At 39.8% G+C, this 24,124-nt stretch overlaps 1 protein-coding gene across 1 annotated transcript in view; it reads right to left on the reverse strand.

The window, feature by feature from the left end:
• Positions 1-19,416, reverse strand: part of CUNH11orf65 (chromosome unknown C11orf65 homolog) — a 111,812-nt gene extending 92,396 nt beyond the window's left edge. The window contains exons 1-3 of the mRNA XM_036259486.1: positions 19,302-19,416; positions 18,922-19,033; positions 4,759-4,847 (exon numbers count right to left, since the gene is read on the reverse strand). Coding sequence (XP_036115379.1) covers positions 4,759-4,839 — 81 coding nt within the window. The 5' untranslated portion in view covers positions 4,840-4,847; positions 18,922-19,033; positions 19,302-19,416. The remainder of the gene's footprint in view (positions 1-4,758; positions 4,848-18,921; positions 19,034-19,301) is intronic.
• Between the last annotated feature and the right edge of the window lie 4,708 nt (positions 19,417-24,124).

Raw genomic sequence — 24,124 nt, forward strand, 5'->3', positions numbered from 1 at the left:
TGTAGCATGATAGAACAAGAAATAAAGGTTTACATATTCTTTAAAGCAATAAGATAACAAATAGAAGAACTGAAAAATAATAATTTATGATACCGGGAGGGGGGATAACAGGGTTGTAAAAGATAAGATAAATTCTCTATCTTTTCAGATCACTTCTAAAGTTGATAAATAAAAAGTAATTATACAAGCATATTATGTAAAAGTATGGAACTAACCACTAGAAGATCCAAAATATAGTTTAGGTGGTAACTTTTAGAGTTTTAATGTAGAAAAGAGTGAGGTGGTGTCAAAGACTTGCTTTTTAGTATGCATTCTACGTTATATATTTTTCTAATACTGTCAACCATCAAAATATATATTAAAAAATTAAAAAATACACATATTACTTTGATTAAAGTATTTTAAATGATAAAAAAAAGTTAACATTTACATTACTATCACTATGTAAATTTTTCACCTATAAGGCCATGAAATATGCTAAAACTATGCACCCTTATTTAGATGTTACTCTCTGGGCTACCTGAAGGAGAATGTATCTAGACTCAAGATCAAATGTATTCTCCTTACATCTTAAAATGATTTTAATTTGCATTATACTTGAACCATGACTTTCATGGTTAGCCCTTTTCCAGTTTCTAACCACTTTTTAAGTCCAGCTTCTCAGATAAACCTTCTGTTGCATGAGGTATCATTTTATCCCTCTCAGAGCCATTCATCATACAGATCTAATCGGCATTAATTAACATTTTTATAGAATCCTTCAGGTTCTGTTATTTTTCTTTCTGTTTTTTATTTTTATTTTTATATCATTGGTTTTTCTTAAATGTCAGGTGATCCCTGGTTATCCATTAATACAGTCACATGCCACTTGACAACAGAAATGCATTCTGAAAGACGGGTCATTAGGCAATTTCATCACTGTGCAAACATCATAGAGTGTATTTACACAAACCCAGATGCACAGCACACTGTACACCTAGGCTGTATGGTGTACCACTATCACATATGTTGTCTGTCCAGGACTTACGTGGTGCAAGATTGTAGTGAAGAGTGAAAGTCTGGCCCAGGCTGGTTTGGCTCAGTGGTTGAAGCATTGACCCGTGGACCGAGGAACTGCGGGTTTGATTCCAGTCAAGGGCACATACCTGGGTTGCGGTTCATACCCAGCTCTGGTTGGGGTCATGCGGGAGGCAACCAGTCGAAGTGTCCCTCTCACGTAGATGTCTCTCTCTCTCTCCCTCTCTGCCTCCCCCAACCCCTCTCTCCCTCCCACTCTGTCTGAAGATAAATGGAAAAATATCCTTGGGTGAGGATTAAAAAAAGAAAGAAAGTCTGTGTCAATTTCTCTAGGGAGCAAGTTACGTATCCTGTGCTTTTGTGTGTCTCCTATTTTCCCACTGTTCACACTCATGAGTGAGAAGATGGCCTGGGAGCTTTGTGATGTGGGTGGAATAAGTTAATCAACAGGCTTTCTTATACAGAGGATGGTCAGATAGCCAGCAATTAAGTAGGGTGGCTCTCAAACACTAGATGTGGAGTGCCAAGTCCATGCTAGAATTAGCTTTCCCAGATAGTTTATTTGAATTTTTTAGAAATAAGCTTTCAGAATTTTTTTCTCCCAATGGTAAATATCCACCTACCAGCAGATTTTTGACTAATGGTAAATATCATGTACCTGCAACTCTGGGTCTTAAAATGACAGTTGGAAACAACTGGTACAGGTGTTTCGTGAACAGACCTTTAATCAGCCCCCTTGACTACAGTCATTCTTTTCCAGGCCTTTAAAATTCCTAACCCCTAACTGATATCTTTTCAAGAGTTCCAATGGCAAACCAGCTTTCCACTGGAGCACCTTTGAAGTATATCTAGGCAAGTCTTTTTGTTATTGTTGTTAATACTCACTTGAGGAAATTTTTCCATTGGATTTTAGATAGAGTGGAAGGGAGGGAGGGAGGGAGAGAGAAAGAAACATTGATGTGTGCAACTGGTTGCCTCCCGCACAGCCCCGACCAGGGCTGGGGATCGAACCTGCAACCCAGATACATGCCCTTGACCGGGATTCAAGCCCACATTTCTTCGATCTGTGGGCGTATGCTCTAACCACTCTAATCCTCCCAGGGCCAAGAGTGCTTTTTCAATTTCATCTACAACAATTCCATTTTATTTAAGCCTAAGAAGAAGTAGACATATAATTGATTATGTAGAAAATTTGATACCATGTTAAAAAATAGGAATGCTTAAATAAACACATAAACGTAAACAAAAACAGAAAAGTCCACTGGTTTGTGAAATGTTTTAAAAAGAACAGAATAATTTTTAAATGACTCACTTATTTTGAAACAAATATTGACCTGTTGGTTTCCCTGAAAATGTTCAGAAATCCCTATATATTATATAAAACAAAACATACCTCATCAAATAGTAGGATAATATTACTGCAATATTTTATAATGATGTGAGAGAGACACATCAATTGGTTGCCTTCCGCATGACCCCGACGGAGGCCAGGGATCGAATTTGTAATCCAGGTATGTGCCCTTAACTGGGAATTGAACTTGCAACCTTTCCATTTGTGGGCCAACGCTCTAACTGCTGAGCCAAACCGGCCAGGGCTAGGCCGGTCTTCTATACAGTTTTGTCAAACAGGATGCTACCACCTGTTTTGGTTTTCCATAAATGAAATAAAATTTCTTATTGGCTCAAGAACTCTCTTCTTTCTGTTATGGCTGAAGTTTCTATACATTGTTATTTCAATGGGGTTTTGGAGGAACAGAAAGTGAAAATGTGGGCTCAGTTTAAAACACACACACACACGCACACAAAACTTGTTTGTTTATATACATGTCTTCTTTACTGAAGCTCCCTAAGGGCAAGGATGTATTATGAAATGCTAGCACAGTGCCAGGAATATGGTCAGATTTAAAGGCATGTGACTCGCTGGATTTGCATGTAAGAGAAAATACGTTTGGATGTAAGTTACAAATGACAGAAAAGCTAAGCCTAGCTAAGTATGCTGATAGACACTGTCAAAGGAATAGATTTTTAAGAAAAGTTTATTTTAGTGTTGAAAATCAATATTTACCCCCAGAACAGGTTTTATGGCTTTGATAGAGGCAGTTAGTTGCAAATAATGAAAGCTACTTTGCAAGACTTGATTAACTGATACAAAGGTATTCTTGTGTGCTAGAAATAGAGCCATACCACTTTGCACAAAATTATCCAGCAGACAGAGTGCTGCTGCTATCAGAGAGAAAAGAGTGAGTCATTTTAGCTCTTGGCTCTCACCTAACCAGGTAAATCAAGTTGGAATATTCCTTACTGGATAAGACTAGCTCTACCCATATTAGAGCATGATAAGGAACTACGACATTAACCCAGATATGGTGTATTATTGGACTTTAAGTCCTCAAGTGTAGGTACTCAGTTACTATTTAATGAGTGAATGTATCCCTAACACTTGCTCATGAACCTGATTCCAGAGTCAAGAAATAAAGTTTTTAGGCGTGAAAGCAAAATGAGCTGATTAGTAATACTTTCATCGATAGTTGCTATTATCTTTTTAAAAAATAATTTGTTATTGATTCTTAGGTAGAGGAAGAGAGAGGGAGAAAGAGACAGAAACATCGATGTAAGAGAAAACCATCGCCTTGGCCAATTGGGCTCAGCAGTTAGAGCGTCAGCCCACGGACCAGAGAGTACCGGTTCAGTTCTCGCTAAGGGCATGTACCTCGGTTGCAGTTTGTCCCCGGCCCCAGTTGGGGTCATGCGGGTGGCAACCAGTCGATGTGTCTCTCTCACATTGATGTTTCTCTCTCTCTTCCTCCCTCTCTATCTGAGGATAAATGCAAAACTGTCCTCGAGTGAGGATAAAAAAAAAGAGAGAGGGAGAGAGAACCTGCACACCCCCTACTGGGGATTGAACCCACAACCCAGGCCTGTGCCCTAATCAGGAATCAAACTGGGACCTCTCAGTCCATGGATGGACGCTCAACCACTGAGCCACACTGGCTGGGCAATAGTAGCTATTATCAAAGTGCCTGGCTCTATAAATATTTGTGAAGTTAATGAGAGCATTAATTAATGTTAACTTTTTGAAACTTTAAAAAAATGTCCGCACCCTGGCCAGTTTGACTCAGCGGTTAGAGCGTCGGCCTGCAGTCCAGAGAGACCCGGGTCGATTCCCACTGGGGGCACGTAACTCAGTTGCGGTTTGTCCCTGGCCCTGGATGGGTTGTGCGGGTAGTGGCCACTCAATGTGTCCCTTTCTCGTCGATGTTTCTCTGTCTCTCTTCCTCTCTCTCCCTCTTACTCTGTCTGAACAGGGGATGGAGGGATGTCCTTGGGTGAGAATTAAAAAAAAAGAAAAAGAAAAATGTCTGCTTTCGCCCTGGCCGGTTTTGCTCAGTGGTTAGAGAGTCGGCCTGCGGTCCAGAGAGACCCAGGTTCGGCTCCCGCTAAGGGCGCGCAACTCGGGTTGTGGTTTGTCCCTGTCCCTGGTTGGTAGTGCGGGTGTCCTTTTCACGTAGATGTTTCTCTTTCTCTCTCTCTCTTCCTCTCTCTCCCTTCCACTCTATCTGAACAAAAAATTAAAAAATGTCCTCGGGTAAGGATAAAAAAAAATGTCTGATTTCAAAGCCAAAGGTGGTCACAACTCTGTAAATATACTAAAAATTATTGAAATGTACACTTTAAACAGGTGATCTTTATGATAGCTAAATTATATCTCAATACAGCTTCAAACAAACAAATGAGACTCACAAGGAAGCTTTTCCAGGCCTTCTGAATGACTCTGGCAGCTTTATCACTCTTTGTAAATTCCAGTTCTTCTATCCAAGACATTTAAAGTCCTAAAAGAAAATAAGTAAAGTAAATATATTTAAAATTACTTTATATACTCCATTATAAAACTGTCACAAGAACTCAATGAAAATTAAATAGAAAGTTGTATAAATGAAGAAAATAATGTATAATGTCACATATTAACTTTACAGTAGCAATATGGATCTGAAATGCTTTATCATAGACCAAAGTGAGTAATTTTGCTTAAAATTTTAAAATTCTGAACTGTTATTTGTAAAATGCTATATATAAAAGGATTTACAAATCTCAAAGCCATGAAGTATTTATTTTTTAATGTTTTTATGGATTTTTTAGGGAGAGTTAGAAACATCAATGAGAGAGAGAAGCAACAACATCGATCAGCTGCCTCCTGCATACCCCCTACTGGGGATGGAGCCTGAGACCCCAGCATGTGACCTGGGTTCGGTTCCCGCTAAGGGCACGTACTTCAGTTGCAGTTTGTCCCCGGCCCTGGTTGGTCGTGCGGGTGGCAGCCACTCGATGTGTCCCTTCACGTCGATGTTTCTCTCTCTCTCTCCCTTCCTCTCTCTCCCTCCCACTCTATCTGTACAAAAAAATGGAAAAATATCCTCGGGTGAGGATAAAAAAAAGATTCTCTCTTTGTCATGAACCTTTTGCATTTTGTTTATTTATTTTTTTTTTTTTTTTAATTTTTTTTTTTTTTTTTATTGAATAATTTTTGTTACAAATGATTCTCCTTTTTTCCCCCAGTGGTTCCCCCCTCCCCCTTCCCTCCCCGCCCCTTCCCCCGATTGTTGTCCATGTCCACTGTTCATGCCTATATGCATATAAATTCTGTTGTTCATCCCTCTCTCAGCTCCCCACTCCTTAGGGGATTGTCCTCAAACTGTTATGTTCATTATATTCCAGAAATCAGTGAGATCATATGAAATTTGTCTTTCTCTGCTTGGCTTGTTTCACTCAGGATGATACTTTCCAGGTCCCTCCATGTAGTCTCAAAGGACACGAGATCTTTCTTTCTTACCGCTGCGTAGTACTCCATTGTGTATATGTACCACAGCTTTTTAATCCATTCGTCTACTGATGGGCACTTGGGCTGTTTCCAGATCTTAGCGATTGTAAATAGTGCTGCTACAAAGATGGGGGTACATATATTCTTTCTGATTGGTGTTTCAGGCTTCTTAGGGTATATTCCTAGAAGTGGGATCACTGGGTCAAATGGGAGTTCAATTTTTAATTTTTTGAGGTGACACCATATTGTTTTCCATAGTGGCTGCACCAGTCTGCATTCCCACCAACAGTGTACTAGAGTCCCCTTTTCTCCACACCCTCGCCAACACTTGTTGTTTGATGATTTGTTGATGGCGGCCATTCTGACCGGTGTGAGGTGATACCTCATTGTTGTTTTGATTTGCATCTCTCTGATGATTAGTGATGATGAACATTTCTTCATATGTCTCTTAGCCATTTGTATGTCCTGTTTGGAGAGGTGTCTATTTAGTTCCTCTGCCCATTTTTTAATTGGATTCTTTGTCTTCCTTTTGTGGAGTTGTGTGAGCACTCTATATGTATTGGAAATTAACCCCTTATCTGATATATCATTGGCAATTATGCTCTCCCATACAGTGGGTAGCCTTTCCGTTTTGATGATTGTATCTTTCGCTGTGCAGAAGCTTTTGAGTTTGATGTAGTCCCATGTGTTCATTTTCTCCTTTGTTTCTATTGCCTTAGGTGATGTGTCAGTAAAAATTCTGCTGCGTATGATGTCTGAGATTTTGTTGCCCACAGTCTCCTCTAGGATTTTTATGGATTCATGGGTTACATTTAAGTCTTTTATCCATTTTGAGTTTATTTTGGTGTAGGGTGTAAGTTGATGGTCTAGTTTCATTTTTCGGCAAGTAGCTGTCCAATTTTCCCAGCACCATTTATTAAAGAGGCTGTCCTTACTCCACTGTATGCTCTTGCCACCTTTGTCAAATATTAATTGAGCATATTGCCTAGGGTCCATTTCTGGGTTCTCTATTCTGTTCCACTGGTCTATATACCTGTTCTTGTGCCAGTACCAGGCTGTTTTGATTATGGTGGCTTTGTAGTATAACCTGAAATCTGGTATTGTGATCCCTCCAACTTTGTTCTTCCTTTTCAAGATTGCTGTGGCTATTCGAGGCCTTTTTTGGTTCCATATGAACTTTTGAAGTAATTGTTCTAATTCTTTGAAGTATGCCGTTGGTATTTTGATGGGGATTGCGTTGAATCTATAGATTGCTTTGGGTAATATGGACATTTTAATGATGTTAATTCTCCCAATCCATGAACAGGGTATGTTCTTCCACTTTTTTACATCTTGCTCTATTTCATTTTTCAAAGATCTGTAGTTTTCTGCGAATAGGTCCTTTATCTCTTTGGTTAAGTTTATTCCTAGGTATCTTAATTTTTTTGCCGCAATGGTAAATGGGATTGTTTGCCTAGTTTCTCTTTCTGTGAGTTCATCATTGGTGTATAAGAATGCCATCGATTTCTTGACGTTAATTTTGTATCCTGCTACTTTGCCAAATTCATTTATTAAGTCTAGTAAGCTTTTGGTGGAGTCTTTGGGATTTTCTATGTACAGTATCATGTCATCTGCAAATAATGACACTTTCACTTCCTCCTTTCCAATTTGGATCCCTTTTATTTTTTCTTCCTGTCTGATTGCTGTGGCTAAGACTTCCAGTACTATGTTAAATAGGAGTGGCGAAAGTGGGCATCCTTGCCTTGTTCCTGTTCTTAAGGGAAATGCTTTTAGTTTTTGCCCATTGAGTATGATGTTGGCTGTAGGTCTTTCATATATGGCCTTTATTATGTCTAGGTATGATCCCTCAATTCCCACACTGGTGAGCGTTTTTATCAGAAATGGATGCTGGATTTTGTCAAAGGCTTTTTCAGCATCTATTGATATGATCATGTGGTTTTTATTCTTCAATTTATTTATGTGGTGTATCACATTTATGGATTTGCGAATATTGTACCAGCCTTGCATCCCTGGGATGAATCCCACCTGGTCATGGTGGATAATTTTTCTGGTGTATTGCTGGATTCGATTTGCTAGTATTTTGTTCAGGATTTTGGCATCTATGTTCATCAGGGATATTGGCCTGTAGTTTTCTTTCTTTGTTGTGTCTTTTTCTGGTTTTGGAATTAAAGTTATGCTGGCTTCATAAAACGAGTTTGGCAGTCTTCCTTCTTCTTGAATTTTTTGAAATAGTTTGAGGAGAATGGGTATTAGTTCTTCTTTGAATGTTCGGTAAAACTCCCCTGTGAAGCCATCTGGGCCTGGGCTTTTGTTTGCTGGAAGAGTCTTGATTACATCTTCAATTTCCTCTGTTGTTATTGGTCTGTTCAAGTTTTCAATCTCTATCTGATCCAATTTTGGGAGGCTATGTGTTTCTAAAAATTTGTCCATTTCGCTTAGATTTTCGAATTTGTTGCCGTATAATTTTTCATAGTAGTTGTTAACGATCTTTTGTATTTCTGTAGGGTCAGTTGTTATCTCTCCTGTTTCATTTCTGATTTTATGTATTTGGGTTCTCTCTCTTTGTTTCTTGGTGAGTCTAGCTAAGGGTCCATCAATCTTGTTTATCTTTTCAAAAAACCAGCTCTTTGTTTTATTGATCCTCTGGATTGTTTTTTTGGTCTCTATGTCGTTTATTTCTGCTCTGATCCTTACTATTTCTTTTCTTCTGCTTGCTCTGGGGTTTTCTTTTTGTTTACTCTCTAGTTCTTTAAGTTGTGAGGTTAGGTAGTCTATTAGAGATTTTTCTTCTTTTTGAGGTAGGCCTGTAGTGCTATAAACTTCCCTCTCAGAACTGCTTTTGCTGCATCCCATAGATTTTGTATTGTTGTGTCCTCATTTTCATTGGTTTCCAGGAAGTTTTTGATTTCTTCCTTGATTTCCTCGGTGACCCATTCATTGTTTAATAACATTCTATTTAGCTTCCATGTGTTAAAATGTCTTTGTATGTTCTTCTTGCAATTGATTTCTAGTTTCATACCATTGTGGTCTGAGAAGATGCTTGTTATAATTTCAATCTTCTTGAACTTGTAGAGACTTAGTTTGTGCCCTAACATGTGGTCTATCTTTGAGAATGTTCCATGTGCACTTGAGAAGAATGTGAATTCTGTAGTTTTGGGGTGTAGTTCTCTGTAGATATCTATTAAATCCATTTGGTCTAGTGCTTCATTTAGAGTCTCTGTTTCCTTGCTAATTTTTTGTCTAGAGGATCTATCCAGTGATGTGAGCGGGGTGTTGAAGTCCCCTGTTATGATTGTATTGCTATCGATTTCTCCTTTGAAGTCCTCCAGAAGATTTTTAATATATTTTTGGAAACCCCCCGGGCCCGACGGCGCGACCCGCCCGGGGCGCACTGGGGACAGTCCGCCCCGCCCCCCCGCGCGCCCCGTCGCCGGGGGCGGGGGGGTGGGGGAGCGGTCGCGCCGTGGGAGGGGCGGCCCGGCCCCCCCGGGACACCGGCGCGCCCCCGCGGGGGGGACCCCCTCGCGGGAGAGCCCCCACGGGGGTGAGCGCCGGGAGGGGGGAGAGCGCGGCGACAGGTCTGCTCCCTCGGCCCCGGGATTCGGCGAGCGCTGCTGCCGGGGGGCTGTAACACTCGGGGGGTTGGGCCCGCCCTTCCCCCCCCGGAGAGGGAGAGAGGAGCATTTTGATGATGATGTGTCTTGGTGTGGGCCTCTTGGGGTTCATCTTGCTTGGGACTCTCTGTGCTTCCTGGACTTGTATGTCTGTTTCCTTCACCAAGTTAGGAAAGTTTTCTAGGATTATTGTTTCAAACAGGTTTTTGATTTCTTGTTCTTGCTCTTTTCCTTCTGGCACCCCCAAGATGCGAATGTTGGCACGCTTGAAGTTGTCCCAGAGGCTCCTTACACTATCCTCATTTTTTTGGATTCTTTTTTCTTTTTGCTATTCTGATTGGGCGTTTTTTGCTTCCTTAGATTCCAAATCGATAGTTTGCTTCTTGGATTTATGTACTCTTCTATTGAAGCTGTGTAAATTATTCTTTATTTCAGTTAATGCCTCCTTCAATTCTGATTGTGCATCCATCATTTCTGACTGGTCCTTTTTTATGCTCTTGAGGCCCTCACTAAGTTCACTGAGGTTCTCACTGAGTTCATTGAGTATTCTTATAAGCAGTATTTTGAACTCAGCATCTGTTAGGTTGCTTATCTCCATTTTGTTTAGTTCTTTTCTTGGGGTTTTGTTCTGTTCTTTCATTTGGGACCTGTTTCTTTGTCTCCTCATTTTGGCTGCCTCCCTGTGTTTGTTTCTGTGTATTACTTAACGAGCCGTATGGGGCTAGCTGAGACCAGATGCTGCTCGTTTGAAAGAATTTAGGAGAAACCTGAAGCAGGATCCAGGACAGGCCAATTCTATGGTTAAACAAGTGGCAACAGCTTGGGTGGGCCTGAAAGTTGGGTGGGATAGGGCAGGGTGGGGCCACCAGTGGGAGCCAGGTTGCTGGAGTCCCAGATATGGAGGCTGTCTGCCACCCCAGGGAAGGGCTCACCAAAGGAACAAAGGCCTGTGACAGCAGGTTTGTCCCGGAGAAAGCCCCCTCTCCAGCCCTCGCTCCAGTGCCAAACAGCTCAGTTCTTCCCTGTATGTCTCTGGTGCCCCTCGAGCTGCCTCCCCTCCAAGCTTAGAGGGAGAGAATCCGATAAGTTCATGCGCGGGCCCTTTAAGGAGCTGCCTGGGGCTCCAGCCGCTTCAGCTTCCCTGAGCCTCAGTTCCTGCTGGTTTTTCCAGCCAGAAGTTATGGGGACTTCTCTTCCTGGCACTGGAACGCTGAGCGGGGCACCTGGTGTGCAACGGGGACCCCTCAGATCTCAGGAAGGACCTTCCCAGCTGAGGTATCCTCCTGATTTTTATCCGCCACACGTGGGTGTGGGACGAGCTTGTCTTGCCACCAGCCCTTGCCCCTCCACCCCTCCACCCCTCCTACCAGTCTGGATGAGGCTGCTGCTTTAATTCCGTACTTGTAGGACTTCCATTCAGCTTGATTTCAGGTGGTTTTGAATGATGGTTGTTCTGTAGTTTAGTTGTAACTTTGATGTGGTTGTGGGAGGATGCGATACCGCGTTTACCTACGCTGCCATCTTGACCGGAAGTCCATATTACTGAGTTTTAAAAGTTGACATTTTTAAGAGCAGGGAGAAAGTGCTGCATAACAAAAAGTATGACTTTTTTCTTCAAATAGCCTTAATAATATAGGATGCGGGGGATATAGGTTGAATCTTTGGGTCTGAAGCAAGAATGGAGTTTAAATCTTAACATATTCTACCTTATACTTAGTTGTGTGAAGTTGCATGTTATTTAACTTTTTCTAACTTCAGTTTCCTCATCTGTTAAATATAGGGACTCATAGTACCTACCTCAGAGAATTGTGAGAAATACATCAGATAACACAAGTAAAGCATGTAGTATACTTTCTGGACCACTGTAATCATTCCATAAATTGTATCTATTATTATAATGTAAGCTGTTTTTAAAATTAAGAACTATTCATGTATATTATTTTGAATAAAAATTTGATATAATTAACAGTTTAAACACAATTATTCTTATAATTGATAAATAATTATTAGTACAAATAATAGTAACAAATGATATTTGGAGCTTCAAAGATTTGTCAATTTTGATTAAAGGATAGTATTTAGAGAGATACTCTTTCCAGCCAGCAGGTGGAGAAGGAACAAAGTGTAGTTCACCTGTGTATTTCAAGACACTTCAGGAAAAGTTTTCTTTGTAAATAGTGTGATAATCAGTTTTAATAATTTTTAAGGATATTGTCACTGTTTCTATCATTAAAAGAGATAAATATAGCCCTAGCTGGTTTGGCTCAGCGGTTAGAGTGTCGACCTTGGGTCCAGAGAGACCTGGGTTCGGTTCCCGCCAAGGGCATGTACCTTGGTTGCAGTTTGTCCCTGACACTGGTTGGGTTGTGTGCGTGGCAGCCACTCGATGTGTACCTTTCACATAGATGTTTCTCTCTCTCTCTCTCTCTCTCTCTCTCTCTCTCTCTCTCTCTCCTTCCCTCCCTCCCACTCTGAAATAAAAATGAAAAAATGTCCTCGGGTGAGAATAAAAAAAATAGAGAGATAAATACAGAAGACAGTTTTGCTATCTAGGATTTATCATAACTTTAAAATCACATCAAATTTTAATTTTAAAATGTGAGGAAAAATTAGAAAAATAATTATACTGAATTTTGAAGCATGGTGGTTGCCTTGATTCATGATTCTTTTTGTGATAAAGCTCTAATTGTATTATTAATTTTTAAGTTAATCAGTGTATACAAATCTTGTCATTTCTTTTTGCTCTATTGGTTTGTAATGTGGCCTTGGTGATATAGATTCATTACTTTTATTTTCTTGTCCATGCTATTTTTCACTGGTCAACATACAGAATACAGGTATTTGGTATTCACAAATAGTGATAGAATCAGTAATATTTAAACATTAGAAAAAATATGTAAATATTATTCCCTACTTAGTAAAAAATTACTGTTTAAAACCGAAAATTATTCATATTACTGCTTAGATTGATTTACTTTAAAAATTATATAAATAACACATAAATATACTCTTGTAGTAAAAATGTCAAACAATATAGAGCTGTAGAGTAAAAAATCCTCCATTTCTTCTAGCACAGTCCTTTCTTAAAAGGTTATCTTTCTCTTTGTTAATAGATCTGTGATTCTTCCAGATCTTTATATATATATATAAATTTAAACAATATATATGTATACATGCACATGGTTATGTATTATATATATAAACATACATCATGCAGGATTATTTGTTTGCATTAATGTAGTGAAACTATACATATCTTCTGCTTTCTTTACCTATCAATATGTATTGGAGAATTTTCTATGTTAATACATATGTATCTTCCTCATTCTTTTTATAGTTGCACAGCATTCTTAAGTATGTATATGTCATAATTTATTAATTCTTTATTATTGGACATTCAGATTATTATTTTTTTAATCCTCACCTGAGGACATTTTTGCATTTATCGTCAGATAGAGCTAGAGGGAGAGAGGGAGGATGAGAGAGCGAAACATCGATGTGAGAGAGAGACTTTGAGTGGTTGCCACCCACACAACCCCAACCGGAACCAGGGGCAAACTGCAACTGAGGTACATGCCCTTAGTGGGAACTGAACCTGGGACTCTCTGGTCCACAGGTCAGTGCTCTAGCTGCTGAGCCAAACCTGCCAGGGAGACATTCAGATTATTTCTATATTTTGCTGTTCCAATTACAAAATTAATATCCTTATATATCTATTTGTGTGCATATGTAAATATTTTTGTTAGATAGATTTTTAGAAGTGGAATTGCTATGACATGTAGTTTGCATTGACTCTTTCTGGAAGGGGATAGCAGAAACTGCTAACAGTGATTGTCTCTGGGGAGGTGCCAGGGGACTTTGGGGGTTGGGTTTAGAAATGAAAAGAAGACTTTATTCCAATATACTCTTTTATATTGTGTAATTTTGTTTTTATAATGTGCATGTAGTTCAGATATATATAAAACTTCATAAAAATAGAGTATACACATTAAAATTTTGACACAGCCAAACTGTCCTTAAAAGTGTTGATAAGCCCAGCCAGAGTAGCTCAGTTGGTTGAGTGTCTTTTGTGCACAGAAAGGTCACCGGTTCGATTCCCAGTCAGGGCACATACCCAGGTTGTGGGCTTGATCCCAGTTGGGGTATGTACAGAAGGCAGATGATTGATGTTTCTTTCTCACATCAATGTTTCTCTCTCTCTGTCCCTTCCTCTCTCTAAGCATGTCCTCAGGTGAGGATCAAAAAAATGTTGATTTACACTTATAAACATCCCATGAGAGTGCTTAATTTCTAGATTTCACAAAAGTGAAAAACTAAACATAAATGGGACATTAGGACTATTGTGGATCTTTTATTATTCTTTGCAATAATTAAATTGTGAGTTGTATTCCTGTTAGCATGTGTTAAAGTATAAAGCAGTGTACATGTGTGAGAGATAGCAGAAGATAGCACTAGTGCTAATTCATGCAGATTGCATAATTTGCCCAAATACAGCCTCAATTTTGTAGGTAATTTTAAAACTGAGTTTTTAAAATCCCTTTTAATTGTGTAAACATGTCTGAATCAGTTTTGTTGGGCACTGACTAAAATAATTTCACTCAGGCTTCTTGTACACACCTCCTTCCAGCTTCTCATATGATGAAAGCAAAAGATTATTAGATGTGGACAAATCAGTATCTTTTTTATGTGTATCTGTTGAACATGAATACTATCTATATCATCCACCTACAATGTGAGTTCCCTTAAGGCAGACTTTTTTCTTGCTTATTGCTAAACCCCCAATTTATAGTAAAGAGTAAGTGATCAATAAATAGTATTTGCTGGCTGTCTGAACAGGAGATTCGTTAAATAAATGCTGTATTCATATAACTGAATTCTGTGAGAATATTAAGTGATGCAGTAAATGTACACATTGACAGGGAAAACGTTTCATATCATAATGTACAATTTTTAAAGAGCTATCTATAGTAAGCTATTTGTGTTAGCTTCTCCGTCCCCTATTCAAATATGTGCATGTGCATAACTATGCAAGTATAAATATGATCAATGTTAACAATGGTGATAGAATTGAGTTTTAAATGTTATTATTTTACTTCTCTAATAAACATGTACTACTTGAATAATAATTTCAAAAAATTAGTTTGTCACTAGCAAGAGAACAATTAATTGAAGGCCTTACCTAAATAGTTAAGTCGGGAGGGATAAGGCATAAATGGTTGGGGTGAATCGCTTGTAGGTGGACCTCTCAAATTGTGCTACTTTGAGTGTGGTCCACAGACCTATGCCAGTCTCTGAACAGCATGTTTCCCGAAGAGAAAACGAAACTGAGAGCAGTTAAACTTTTATAGCAATTTGACAGTAAAAGTCTGTGGTGCACAAACATGTGATCAGTGGGCTTATAGTTTGTATACCTTTATTTTTTTTTCTTTCTCTAGTAATCCGTTTCTATATATATATATATATATATATATATATTTTAGAGAGAGAGGAAGGGAGGAAAGAGAGAAACATCAGTGTGAGAAACATCCACCAGCTGCCTCCTGCATGCCCCCTACTGGGAATTGAGCCCCAAACCAGGGCATGTGCCCTGGACTAGGAATCAAACCAGCAACCTTTTGGTGCAATGGACAATGCTCAACCAACTGAGCCACACCGGCCAGAAATCTACTAATTCATTTTTATTTTATATTACAAAAGGTCTGCAACACATTGGAAATACATTTGAAAAAGTTTCTTCACCACTGAAAATTGCTCTAAAGTATAATCTTGGGATTAGGGCCAGGAGTTACATTCAGCGGGTTTCCTGTAATGTCAATAGCATCTGCTTAACCTTCTAGAAACTGGAATCTGTACACCAATACCAATACCTCTGTATGTGTATAGATATATCTGACACCACTTGGAAGGATCTTAATCTTGCTTAAGGACCTTGTTCTTATTGTTGTTTCAGTCTCTTTGTTTGGACTGGGCTTAGTATTACGGGTGTTGGGGATCAGAGTCAGAGTTTAACATTTCATTAATTGCAGCAATTTAAAAGCATTTAAAATAAATATTTATTGGGGGAATACTACAATAAGTGACAAAGGAGGCTAAAAATTCTACATATTATATTACTTAATGAATTACTGTTTAAGAAACCTGAATGGACTGAGACATTTACATATTCAAAGAGCTTTCTAGGCAGACAGAACAGCAAGTGTGAAGGCAATGAAATAGGAAGTTGGAACAGGAAGAAGGTCAATGTGACTATATAGACTACTAGACAGAAGAGTGGTAACAGATAAAAGCAGAGAGGTAGTGGGATAACAGATTACATAGTGCCTTCCATTGCAAAAAGTTAGAATTTTATTTCAAGTGTGATGGGAAGCTATTGGAGGGTTAGACCAGAGGAGTAATATCTGACTTATGTTTTTGTTTTTTAATTTATGTTTATTTTTGTTACAGATGTTTCTTTTTCCCCCACTGATTGTCCCCTCTCTCCCCACTCTGTCCCCAGATTTGTTGTCCATGTCCATTGTTCATGCATACATGCATATAAGTTCTGTGGTTTATCTCTCCCCCACAGCTGACTTGTGTTTAAGTATCACTCTGAAGGGGGCAAAATAAAAAAAAAGTTAAGCTATTACCATGAATAATTATGCAATACCAAAAATGTGATACAAGGACAGCAATACACCATAATTATACACCCTATGATACCACCTATGATAATATAAATTTGTAATAACATGATTGATGACTGGCTCTTGTCTCCAAAGGAGGCTTACCCTGGATATTTATTATTTTGGAATAACTCAACTGTACACTGTATGAAGTTAAATTTTTGAAACCTAGTGTTATGGCAAGATTATTTTCTTAAATTAGGAAAATGAGGGTAGAGGAAGAGTGTGTACGTATATACTTGTGCTGTGGTGGTTTGGTGTGAAAGCTAAATTCTCATTTTATATTGTAGGAACTTACCAGAAAAAGCTAAATCTAAAAGAAATCAAGAGTAAGTAGAAACTGGAATCTACCAACGTTTTTTAAAATATGAAGGTAAAAACCAAAAGAAGTGCATGTGCAATGAAGAAGATAAATCAGGGTAGTGGGATAAAGAATGCCAGGAGTATTTCAGCACAAGTAGTGAGGGAAACCCTCTCTAATGAGGAGACATTACTTTTCATGATGCAAACAGGCAATGAAAGCAAGTGGTATAAGAGGGTTCCAGCCACAGAGAACAGAAGATAAAAATGCCTTTAGATGAGGAACCTGGTGTGTGCAAATGGTTGAAAGAAAAAAAAACTGTAATAGGAGCTTAGAGAAGAGGCAGAGGAGTGGGAAGATAAGGTCAAAAAAGTAGGTAGAAACCAGGCTATAATTATATGGGAAATTGGCTGGCATAGTTTGTTGGTGGACTGGAGCCCGCTTGTACTGAAAACAGAACCAAATTTTAAATTTCCAAGAATTTTCTGAGTTTTTGAACATAGTCATTATTGAAAACTAAACTTACAATTAAATAAAATAAAGGTAATAAATACTAAAAGCTCATCACTTACTAATTATTTTTGCTATTAAAGGGAATCAGAATATTCTACCCCAAAATATGCTATTTTGGCATAAGGATTATTTTGAGTTGAAGACAACTGAGAAACGGATGTAGGAAAAGCTCTACTCTGTGTTTTAGTTGCCTAAAAGAAGGAGGTAATTTCCCTTTGTGAAGGTGTTCCCCCTTTCCTTTCCCATACCAGGACAAAGAAAATACCATTATGACTGGCACTAAGGTGGGTCTGCACAAACAAACCTTACTTAAATAACCCTTATCTTCTACTGGTTTACTCCCAAACCTCTCTTCCTATGTCTTGTTCTTCACAAACTTATCTCCATTTGTTAAAATGGTATACAACACTAATAGCTTCTTTGAGTTTATACTTCCTTTTCTGTGTGCATGTAAAATTAAAATATTAACATCAAATAAAATTTTTATACCTTTTCTCTTATTAATCTGTCTTTTGTCAGTTTAATTTGCAGGCTCTAATCACAGAATCTAAGAGAGAAGAGGAAAAGTTTTTCCTACCCATTACTATATTTCACTTCTACTTGTCTTTCTTGAGGTTATGTTTATTTCAAGGTTTCTCAACAGTGGCACTATTTGATAGTCTGAGCTGTATTCTTTGTTGTCTTATGCATGATAGGAAGTTCAGCAGAATCTCTGGTCTGTATCCACCAGATGCCAGTAGCACAGATGTGACAACCAACCAAAAATATCTCTAAACAATGCCAAATGTCTTCTGGGGAGCAAAATCACCCACAGTTGAGGACTGCTTAATCTCTGCCTATTATCTGCAGGTATCTGCATGGTGGAAACACTATTACAGTCCACTGCTGCACATCTCTTCCCAATTACTGAGGCCATCCATGATCCTAGCTTAAAATTGGCCAGGGTCAGAATATTTACATCACAGGAATCAACAAATACCTCAAATCAGGGCTTGATTTATTGTTTTGTTGGTTGTCTAGGTTGAAGAAAGTAGTGGTAAAAATGTTAATGCACACTAACTTGTCACCATTACATTATGAATAACACAAAATATTGATGAAATATTTTCCAGTATTCAAAATGATCTGATTCAGAAATGAGTCACTCACATTACAGAGGAATAATTATTTACACACATTTCAAGAAAGAGAACATGGTCAATTGTGTCAAATGCTACTGGAGGGTCGAGTAAATTGACGGCAAATGAGATTTGTCCTGATAAAGTTGCTGCTAACCCTCCTAAGTATTGTTTCCGTGGAGTAGCAAGGAAGAAAGCCTGGGATGTATTGAGGAAGTGGGCAAATTGAGAAAGTTGAGAATGGTAACAATTCTTTGGAGGGCTACAAGGGTGCAGAGATATGGGGTAGTTGCTAGATGGTGGGACTGGGTTCAAGGGATTCTTTTTTGAATATGGGTAATATTAATGCATATTAAGATGTTGTTGGGTATCATCCAGTAGTGAGGGAGAAATCAAATGTGAAAAAGAGATGGATACATCGAAGGGTAAAAGTCTTTTGAGGAGGTTTAAGAGAACAGGTCCAGGGATGAAAAAGGGCATAAAGGCAGTTGATGGCCCGAGATAAAAACAATACCGAAGTCACATGGTTATTACGAGGCTCCAAATAAATTCACCAATGTGAGAACACTTAATAACTTCTAAGATACAAAAAAGGACTGCCAAACCACTGTTCAGGTAATAATAGGGTTCACTTGCAGATTCTAAGATAAAAGATTTTTATCCCAAATCAATAACTTCTATAACAGAAGTTACTGGCTCCGCTGATCTATTCAAGGTTCATGAGAAATAGCCTGCGAGATACATCTCTAGATTCTCTGTTCCGTTTATTTTAAAAGCTGGAAAATAGTATTAAAACGGATATACTGGGATCACAACCTATACTTCCCATTTCGTCTCTCCTACTGTTTTATTTAATAGAGAAAAGTTTTGTGATCTTTACCGGTTTTGTAGCTTCGCTTTTCCTTTTTTCCTGTGATCTTTATACCAACGGCAGATGAAGTAAAACAACTACTAACCTACTCCTTAAAAACGCCTTTCCCATCTCTAAAAAGCTAAATGGGAAAACGGAAAACCGTGTTATGGATCGAACAGAAAAAAAGTCCAGAAAAAATGCGACGTAGGTTACCGCACACTTGCCCCTCGGCCGAGGTGCGAGCGCGCAGCGGCGAGCGCGCAGGGGCGGGAGCTCCTACCCGGCAGGCGCCGCCGCTCGCAGAGGCGCCCACAGGAAGCGGGCGGGCCCCACTGAACCAGCAGCTGCAGGCCCGGTGCGGGCTACAGAGAAACCAACGTCCTTGAAAGGCTGGACAGAGCGTGTACCTCAACGGCACCTGGCCTTCGGGGTTCCGGACAGAGAAGGATGAAACCACACCCCCAAAAGGCGAGTGGTTATGGGCTGAGAGGGAGGGGAGACCATTCCCTTCACCTGTCGATCACCACTGGGCGGGGCTAGGCTTCTGACCTCGGTGACAACCAGACGGAAATGACGTGTTCCTAGTTCCGTTCCATCCTCCGGGCCAGACCCTCTTCGCCCCGCCCCTCGGCTCTGACGTTTCCTCCGTACCTGAGCGTCGGGAATCCAGAACCATGGAAGGTGAAATGGTTTGACTTCTTAGAGGCCCTGAGTGATTGTCAGGGGCTTTCAGGCAAAGGATTTTAGAAGGGAAGCCGAAGTGAGTTTCTGCGAAATTGGACTCAATATATTATAAATCCCGGTCACTTCAGTATTTTAAAGAAAGATGTGGGAGAAATAGAGTCAAATCTTTTCTAATTAATTTACTTACTTGTAAGTAAGAAAACTGATCTTTCCGGTGTTTTGACAGGTCTTGTTCAGGATCAAAGAATAAGTGACACGTGACTGCAGTCCAATGCTATTTCTAAATTGTAGCTCTTGAGCTGGTTAATCCAATTTTAAGCGAAAACAGGTGACCTCAAAAAAAAAAAAAAAAGAAAGAAAACAGGTGACCTCTTAAATGAATTTCCAGATAACCTTAAATTATACAAATACTGCAGCTCTAAAGCAAGTTTGAATTGCTTGAAATCTAAATATCTCACACTTTGGCGATGTTTTAGTTTGTCACCAATTATTGCAATGTCAAATAATAATAATCTTGTTTAGAAACTGCCCAGCTCTGCTATTTTCTTCCTATGCTCATGCATGTAATACAGTTAGTTTGTAAGGAAGATGAAGGTCTAGGGGGAACAAAACACTGGAAGAAAAATTTCCCTATATAATAAAAACATTTGTGCCGAAGAAATTCCCTGTGGGCTAATTCAGTGATTCACTGAGCTTCTAGAGTTATTTATAATTAAACTTATTATCACAATCATAATAAGCAAGAAGGGTGAGTTTTAGTCCCCTTTCATGTGGTTACCTTGATGTATTAACACACACGAGCTATGAATAATAAACTATAAAAATATAATCATGGGAACATTATGTATACTTGTACTTAATTTTTTAATCTAGTAGAAACTAGGTTTAAATTTTAAAATTCAAAACTAAAAACTGCACAACATTGTTGAAGGTACTCATGTCACTGAATTGTACTCTTAAATATGGTTAAAATGGTAAACTTATGTATGTCATACCAAAATTTAAAACATTCAAATTATAAAACTACAAAACTAAGCCAATAATTCAGAAAAAATATTTTTGAAATGTAGAAAATGAAATAAAAAATACATTTAAGGGACACTACCTTGTTTATATATTGCTTTTAAAATAAGCCCTACATATTTTTTTTTCCATTTTTTTTTTTTTGTTGTTCAGGTAGAGTGGGAGGGAGAGAGAGGAACAGAGAGAGAGAGAAACATCGATGTGAAAGGGACACATCGAGTGGCTGCCACCCGCACCACTGACCAGAGCCGGGGACAAACTGCAACCGAGGTACATGCCCTTAGCGGGAACCGAACCCGGGTCTCTCAGGACCGCAGGCCGACGCTCTAACCGCTGAGCCAAACCGGCCAGGGCAAGCCCTACATATTTTTAATGTTCCTGTCTGAATTACTGAAAAAATAATTATAATAGTGAGTATTCATGCATGTATTATTTTCCCTATAATCTCACCCAGAAGGATTCAGTAAATTCATAGTAATAGGCTTACCTCTTTTTAATGCTCTAATACATGTAAACATTTTTTTCACTTCTTTACAAGAAAAAGTCTTGACAGTAGCCACAAAGGATCATTAACACTCAAAACCATTAGGTTTTCTATTTGCTCATTCATATACACCTGCTTAAATTTAGGAACAGTTTACTAGGAAATGCAACTGAGATGAACTTCTTAGTGGTTTTATAGAAATCTTTCCTTCCTTCCTTCCTTCCTTCCTTCCTTCCTTCCTTCCTTCCGTTTCCCATACCCTTATTCTATCTACTCTTCTTTTTTTCTCTTTCTCTTATTTTTCTTATTATATAACATGTACCATTATATTTATAAAACTAAATTTCTTCCTTTCCAGTTAGAAGGCAGAAACAAGAGATAAGGAAACAAAATAAATTAGTAACTACTTCCTGTAGAGGTAGAGGAGACTTGGTTACATGCCATTTCTCTCCTCTACTGCTTGGGCACTGGAGCAAACCCCAACAATGGACAAGACTGCCCTTGGATGTGAGCACAGGGTCTTTTATAAATATCACGTGTAGTAGAAAACCACACTGTCACAGGTCCTGCAGTGGTCAGAGAAAGCCAGAGGTGCCTACTCAGGTTACAAGGTTTAGCAGTTTGAAGAGGCTGGGAGAAGGTAGTTGGTACATTAGCTTATTCTTTGCACATAAATCTGTCTTTCTCATCTCCATGATTCTTGTTAAGGATTGCCTTGTTGTTTTCTTAAAAGGGGCTTACCAGTTGACAATGCTAATAGCAATAAATGAATGAATAAAAATCAAATGGTTTAGCTATGTAAATCTAAATTGAATCTTACACGAAACATACATTCTAGAGTTATTCAGAGGGAACAGAAAACTTTCATTGTGGTAGCCAGAACAGAAGCTTGTTATAATATTCCCCCACTTTACAAGTCTCCATGTCACCGCAAGGTATTCCAGATCAGGGAATCACTTAGTGAATAACTCTGATTTTAAATGATAACTAAGAACATGGGCCAGAAAACAAGCCATTTTCCATGGAGGACTCATTTAGCTCCCACCCAGGTGGCAGGTCCCTATTCCATGGCTACAGGTGCTAGTGTTACTAGTGATATTAGTGGTGGCAGGGGGTTCTTGTTACTCTTTGGGGAAGAGAAAGTTAAGGGGATAGAGTGTGAATGAGAAACAGCCTTCATTTTTCTCTAGCTGGTTCATGGTCATTTGAAGCATGGTACTTCTTGCTGCCCACTAGTTTACATTAAAGGTGTGAATGAGCCCAGCCTGTGTGGCTCAGTGGATTAAGCATCAACTCATGGACTGAGAGGTCCTGGTTCAGTTCCTGGTCAGGGCACATGCCTAGGATGTGGGCTTGATCCCCAGTAGGGGGTGTGCAGGAGCGAGCCGATCTATGTTTCTCTCTCTAAAAAAAAAATCAATAAAAACATTTTTTTTAAAAAAAGGTGTGGTAATAACCCTTAGAAATCATAGTGAGAGACTTATTCTCTGCCTACTTATAAATATCCTCTTAACACATGTTCTGAACTTAATTAGTTGGGTTTTGGTTAATGCATATCTTAACTGTAAGGTTCAGATATTTGTCCCAAACATTCTGAAGTGAGGATAATCTTGCTGTAAGGAATCGGGGGCGCCGCCGAATAAAACAGAGAAGAGACTGGAGAGCCAATCAGCCGAATAAACAGGGATCAGGCTTTATTGGGTGCACTCCGGGCGGGTTCACAGACTCCGGGGGTCGAGTCCTAGAAGCCGCACTCAATGTAGGGGCTTGTGTCTTTTATATCTGCCTGTTGCAGCTGGAATTTGTCTCTTAAGAGAGTTTGGCCCTGCGGGGGCTATGCATGGAGCCTATGGAATATGAATAGATAAGATGGGAGTTAATCTATAGCCTCGAGGCAGGCCATTCAGGGTGGGAGACAAGGCTGAGCAAGGAGACAATGGTCGAGCACTTTGCCTGGTGCCAGTTCCCCAGGCCATCGGACATTCCCGACTCTGTGATAATGACAAAGGGGCGCAGATGTCTTTCTGGCTACTTCGAGCTGGACAGGGGCGGCGTTAGGGGAGGGGGCCCATGTCGGCATGATCCGGGCCTGAGGATCTGGTGAGAGGTTGATAATGGCTTAGCATCATGATCTCGTGCACCGTCTGGCTGGTGAAGGCCTTCAGTCGGTTTTGTAGTAGGGAGGAGAGTAGTCGCAGGAGACAGGGTCCGAAGGCTAGGGCTAGAAAAAGGAGAGTTAGGGGACCCGTAAGCGGCAAAACCCAGTGTGCCCAGTTGGAATCGAACCAGGTGCTCCAAGATTGATCTCGCCTTTCCCAAATGTGTTGTGCTCTTTCTTTTAAGTTATTGGCAGCATTTCGGACGAGGCCTGACTGGTTAAGATAGAAGCAGCATTGCTCTTCTAGGAAAACACATATACCTCCCCTTTCTGCAGTGAGGAGATCTAGGCCCCTTCGATTTTGAAGGGTGACTGCTGCTAAGGAGTCTAGTTGATCTTGGATGCTGAGAAGGGTGGAGGCTATTTCTTAACCAGGGATGTATATTGTCTGTGGGGTATGAGCAATTATGGCTAGTAGCAGACACCTGAGGAGCCCCCAAAAAATGGACCTCGTTTGTGAAAAGCCCGTTGGCTTCAGGGGAGATGGCATAATCCACCCGGTTATTTTGGTGGTCCCAGGGGTGAGAGATGGTTATGGTGGTGTTGCAATGCTGGGAAGCTAGGCTTCCGAGGGACACGTTGCCCCCTTGAGCCGAGAAGCATAAGGGAGCCTGGGTTAGGAGGGGGGTGTTTATGGTTACCGGGCCATGGACGGGCGAAGTGGAGCCCTGAAATTGGGTGAGTCATTGAATATAGGACTGGAAGAGTTTATTCGCCCGGTTGGCAGCAGAGGTGGGGTATCCACCAATTAAGGTGTCCGCTCTTTCAAAGAAGGTGGCTCCTTTCTGTACCTTATAGGGCAGAGTAATCTGGAGCTTTGAGGCCTCATATTCAGGTATGGGTATGGCAGAGTAGGCTGAGGAGGACAGGGATAGGCAGAC

This window comes from Molossus molossus, unplaced genomic scaffold, assembly GCF_014108415.1.
Source record: "Molossus molossus isolate mMolMol1 unplaced genomic scaffold, mMolMol1.p scaffold_m16_p_13, whole genome shotgun sequence".
NCBI lineage: Eukaryota > Metazoa > Chordata > Mammalia > Chiroptera > Molossidae > Molossus > Molossus molossus.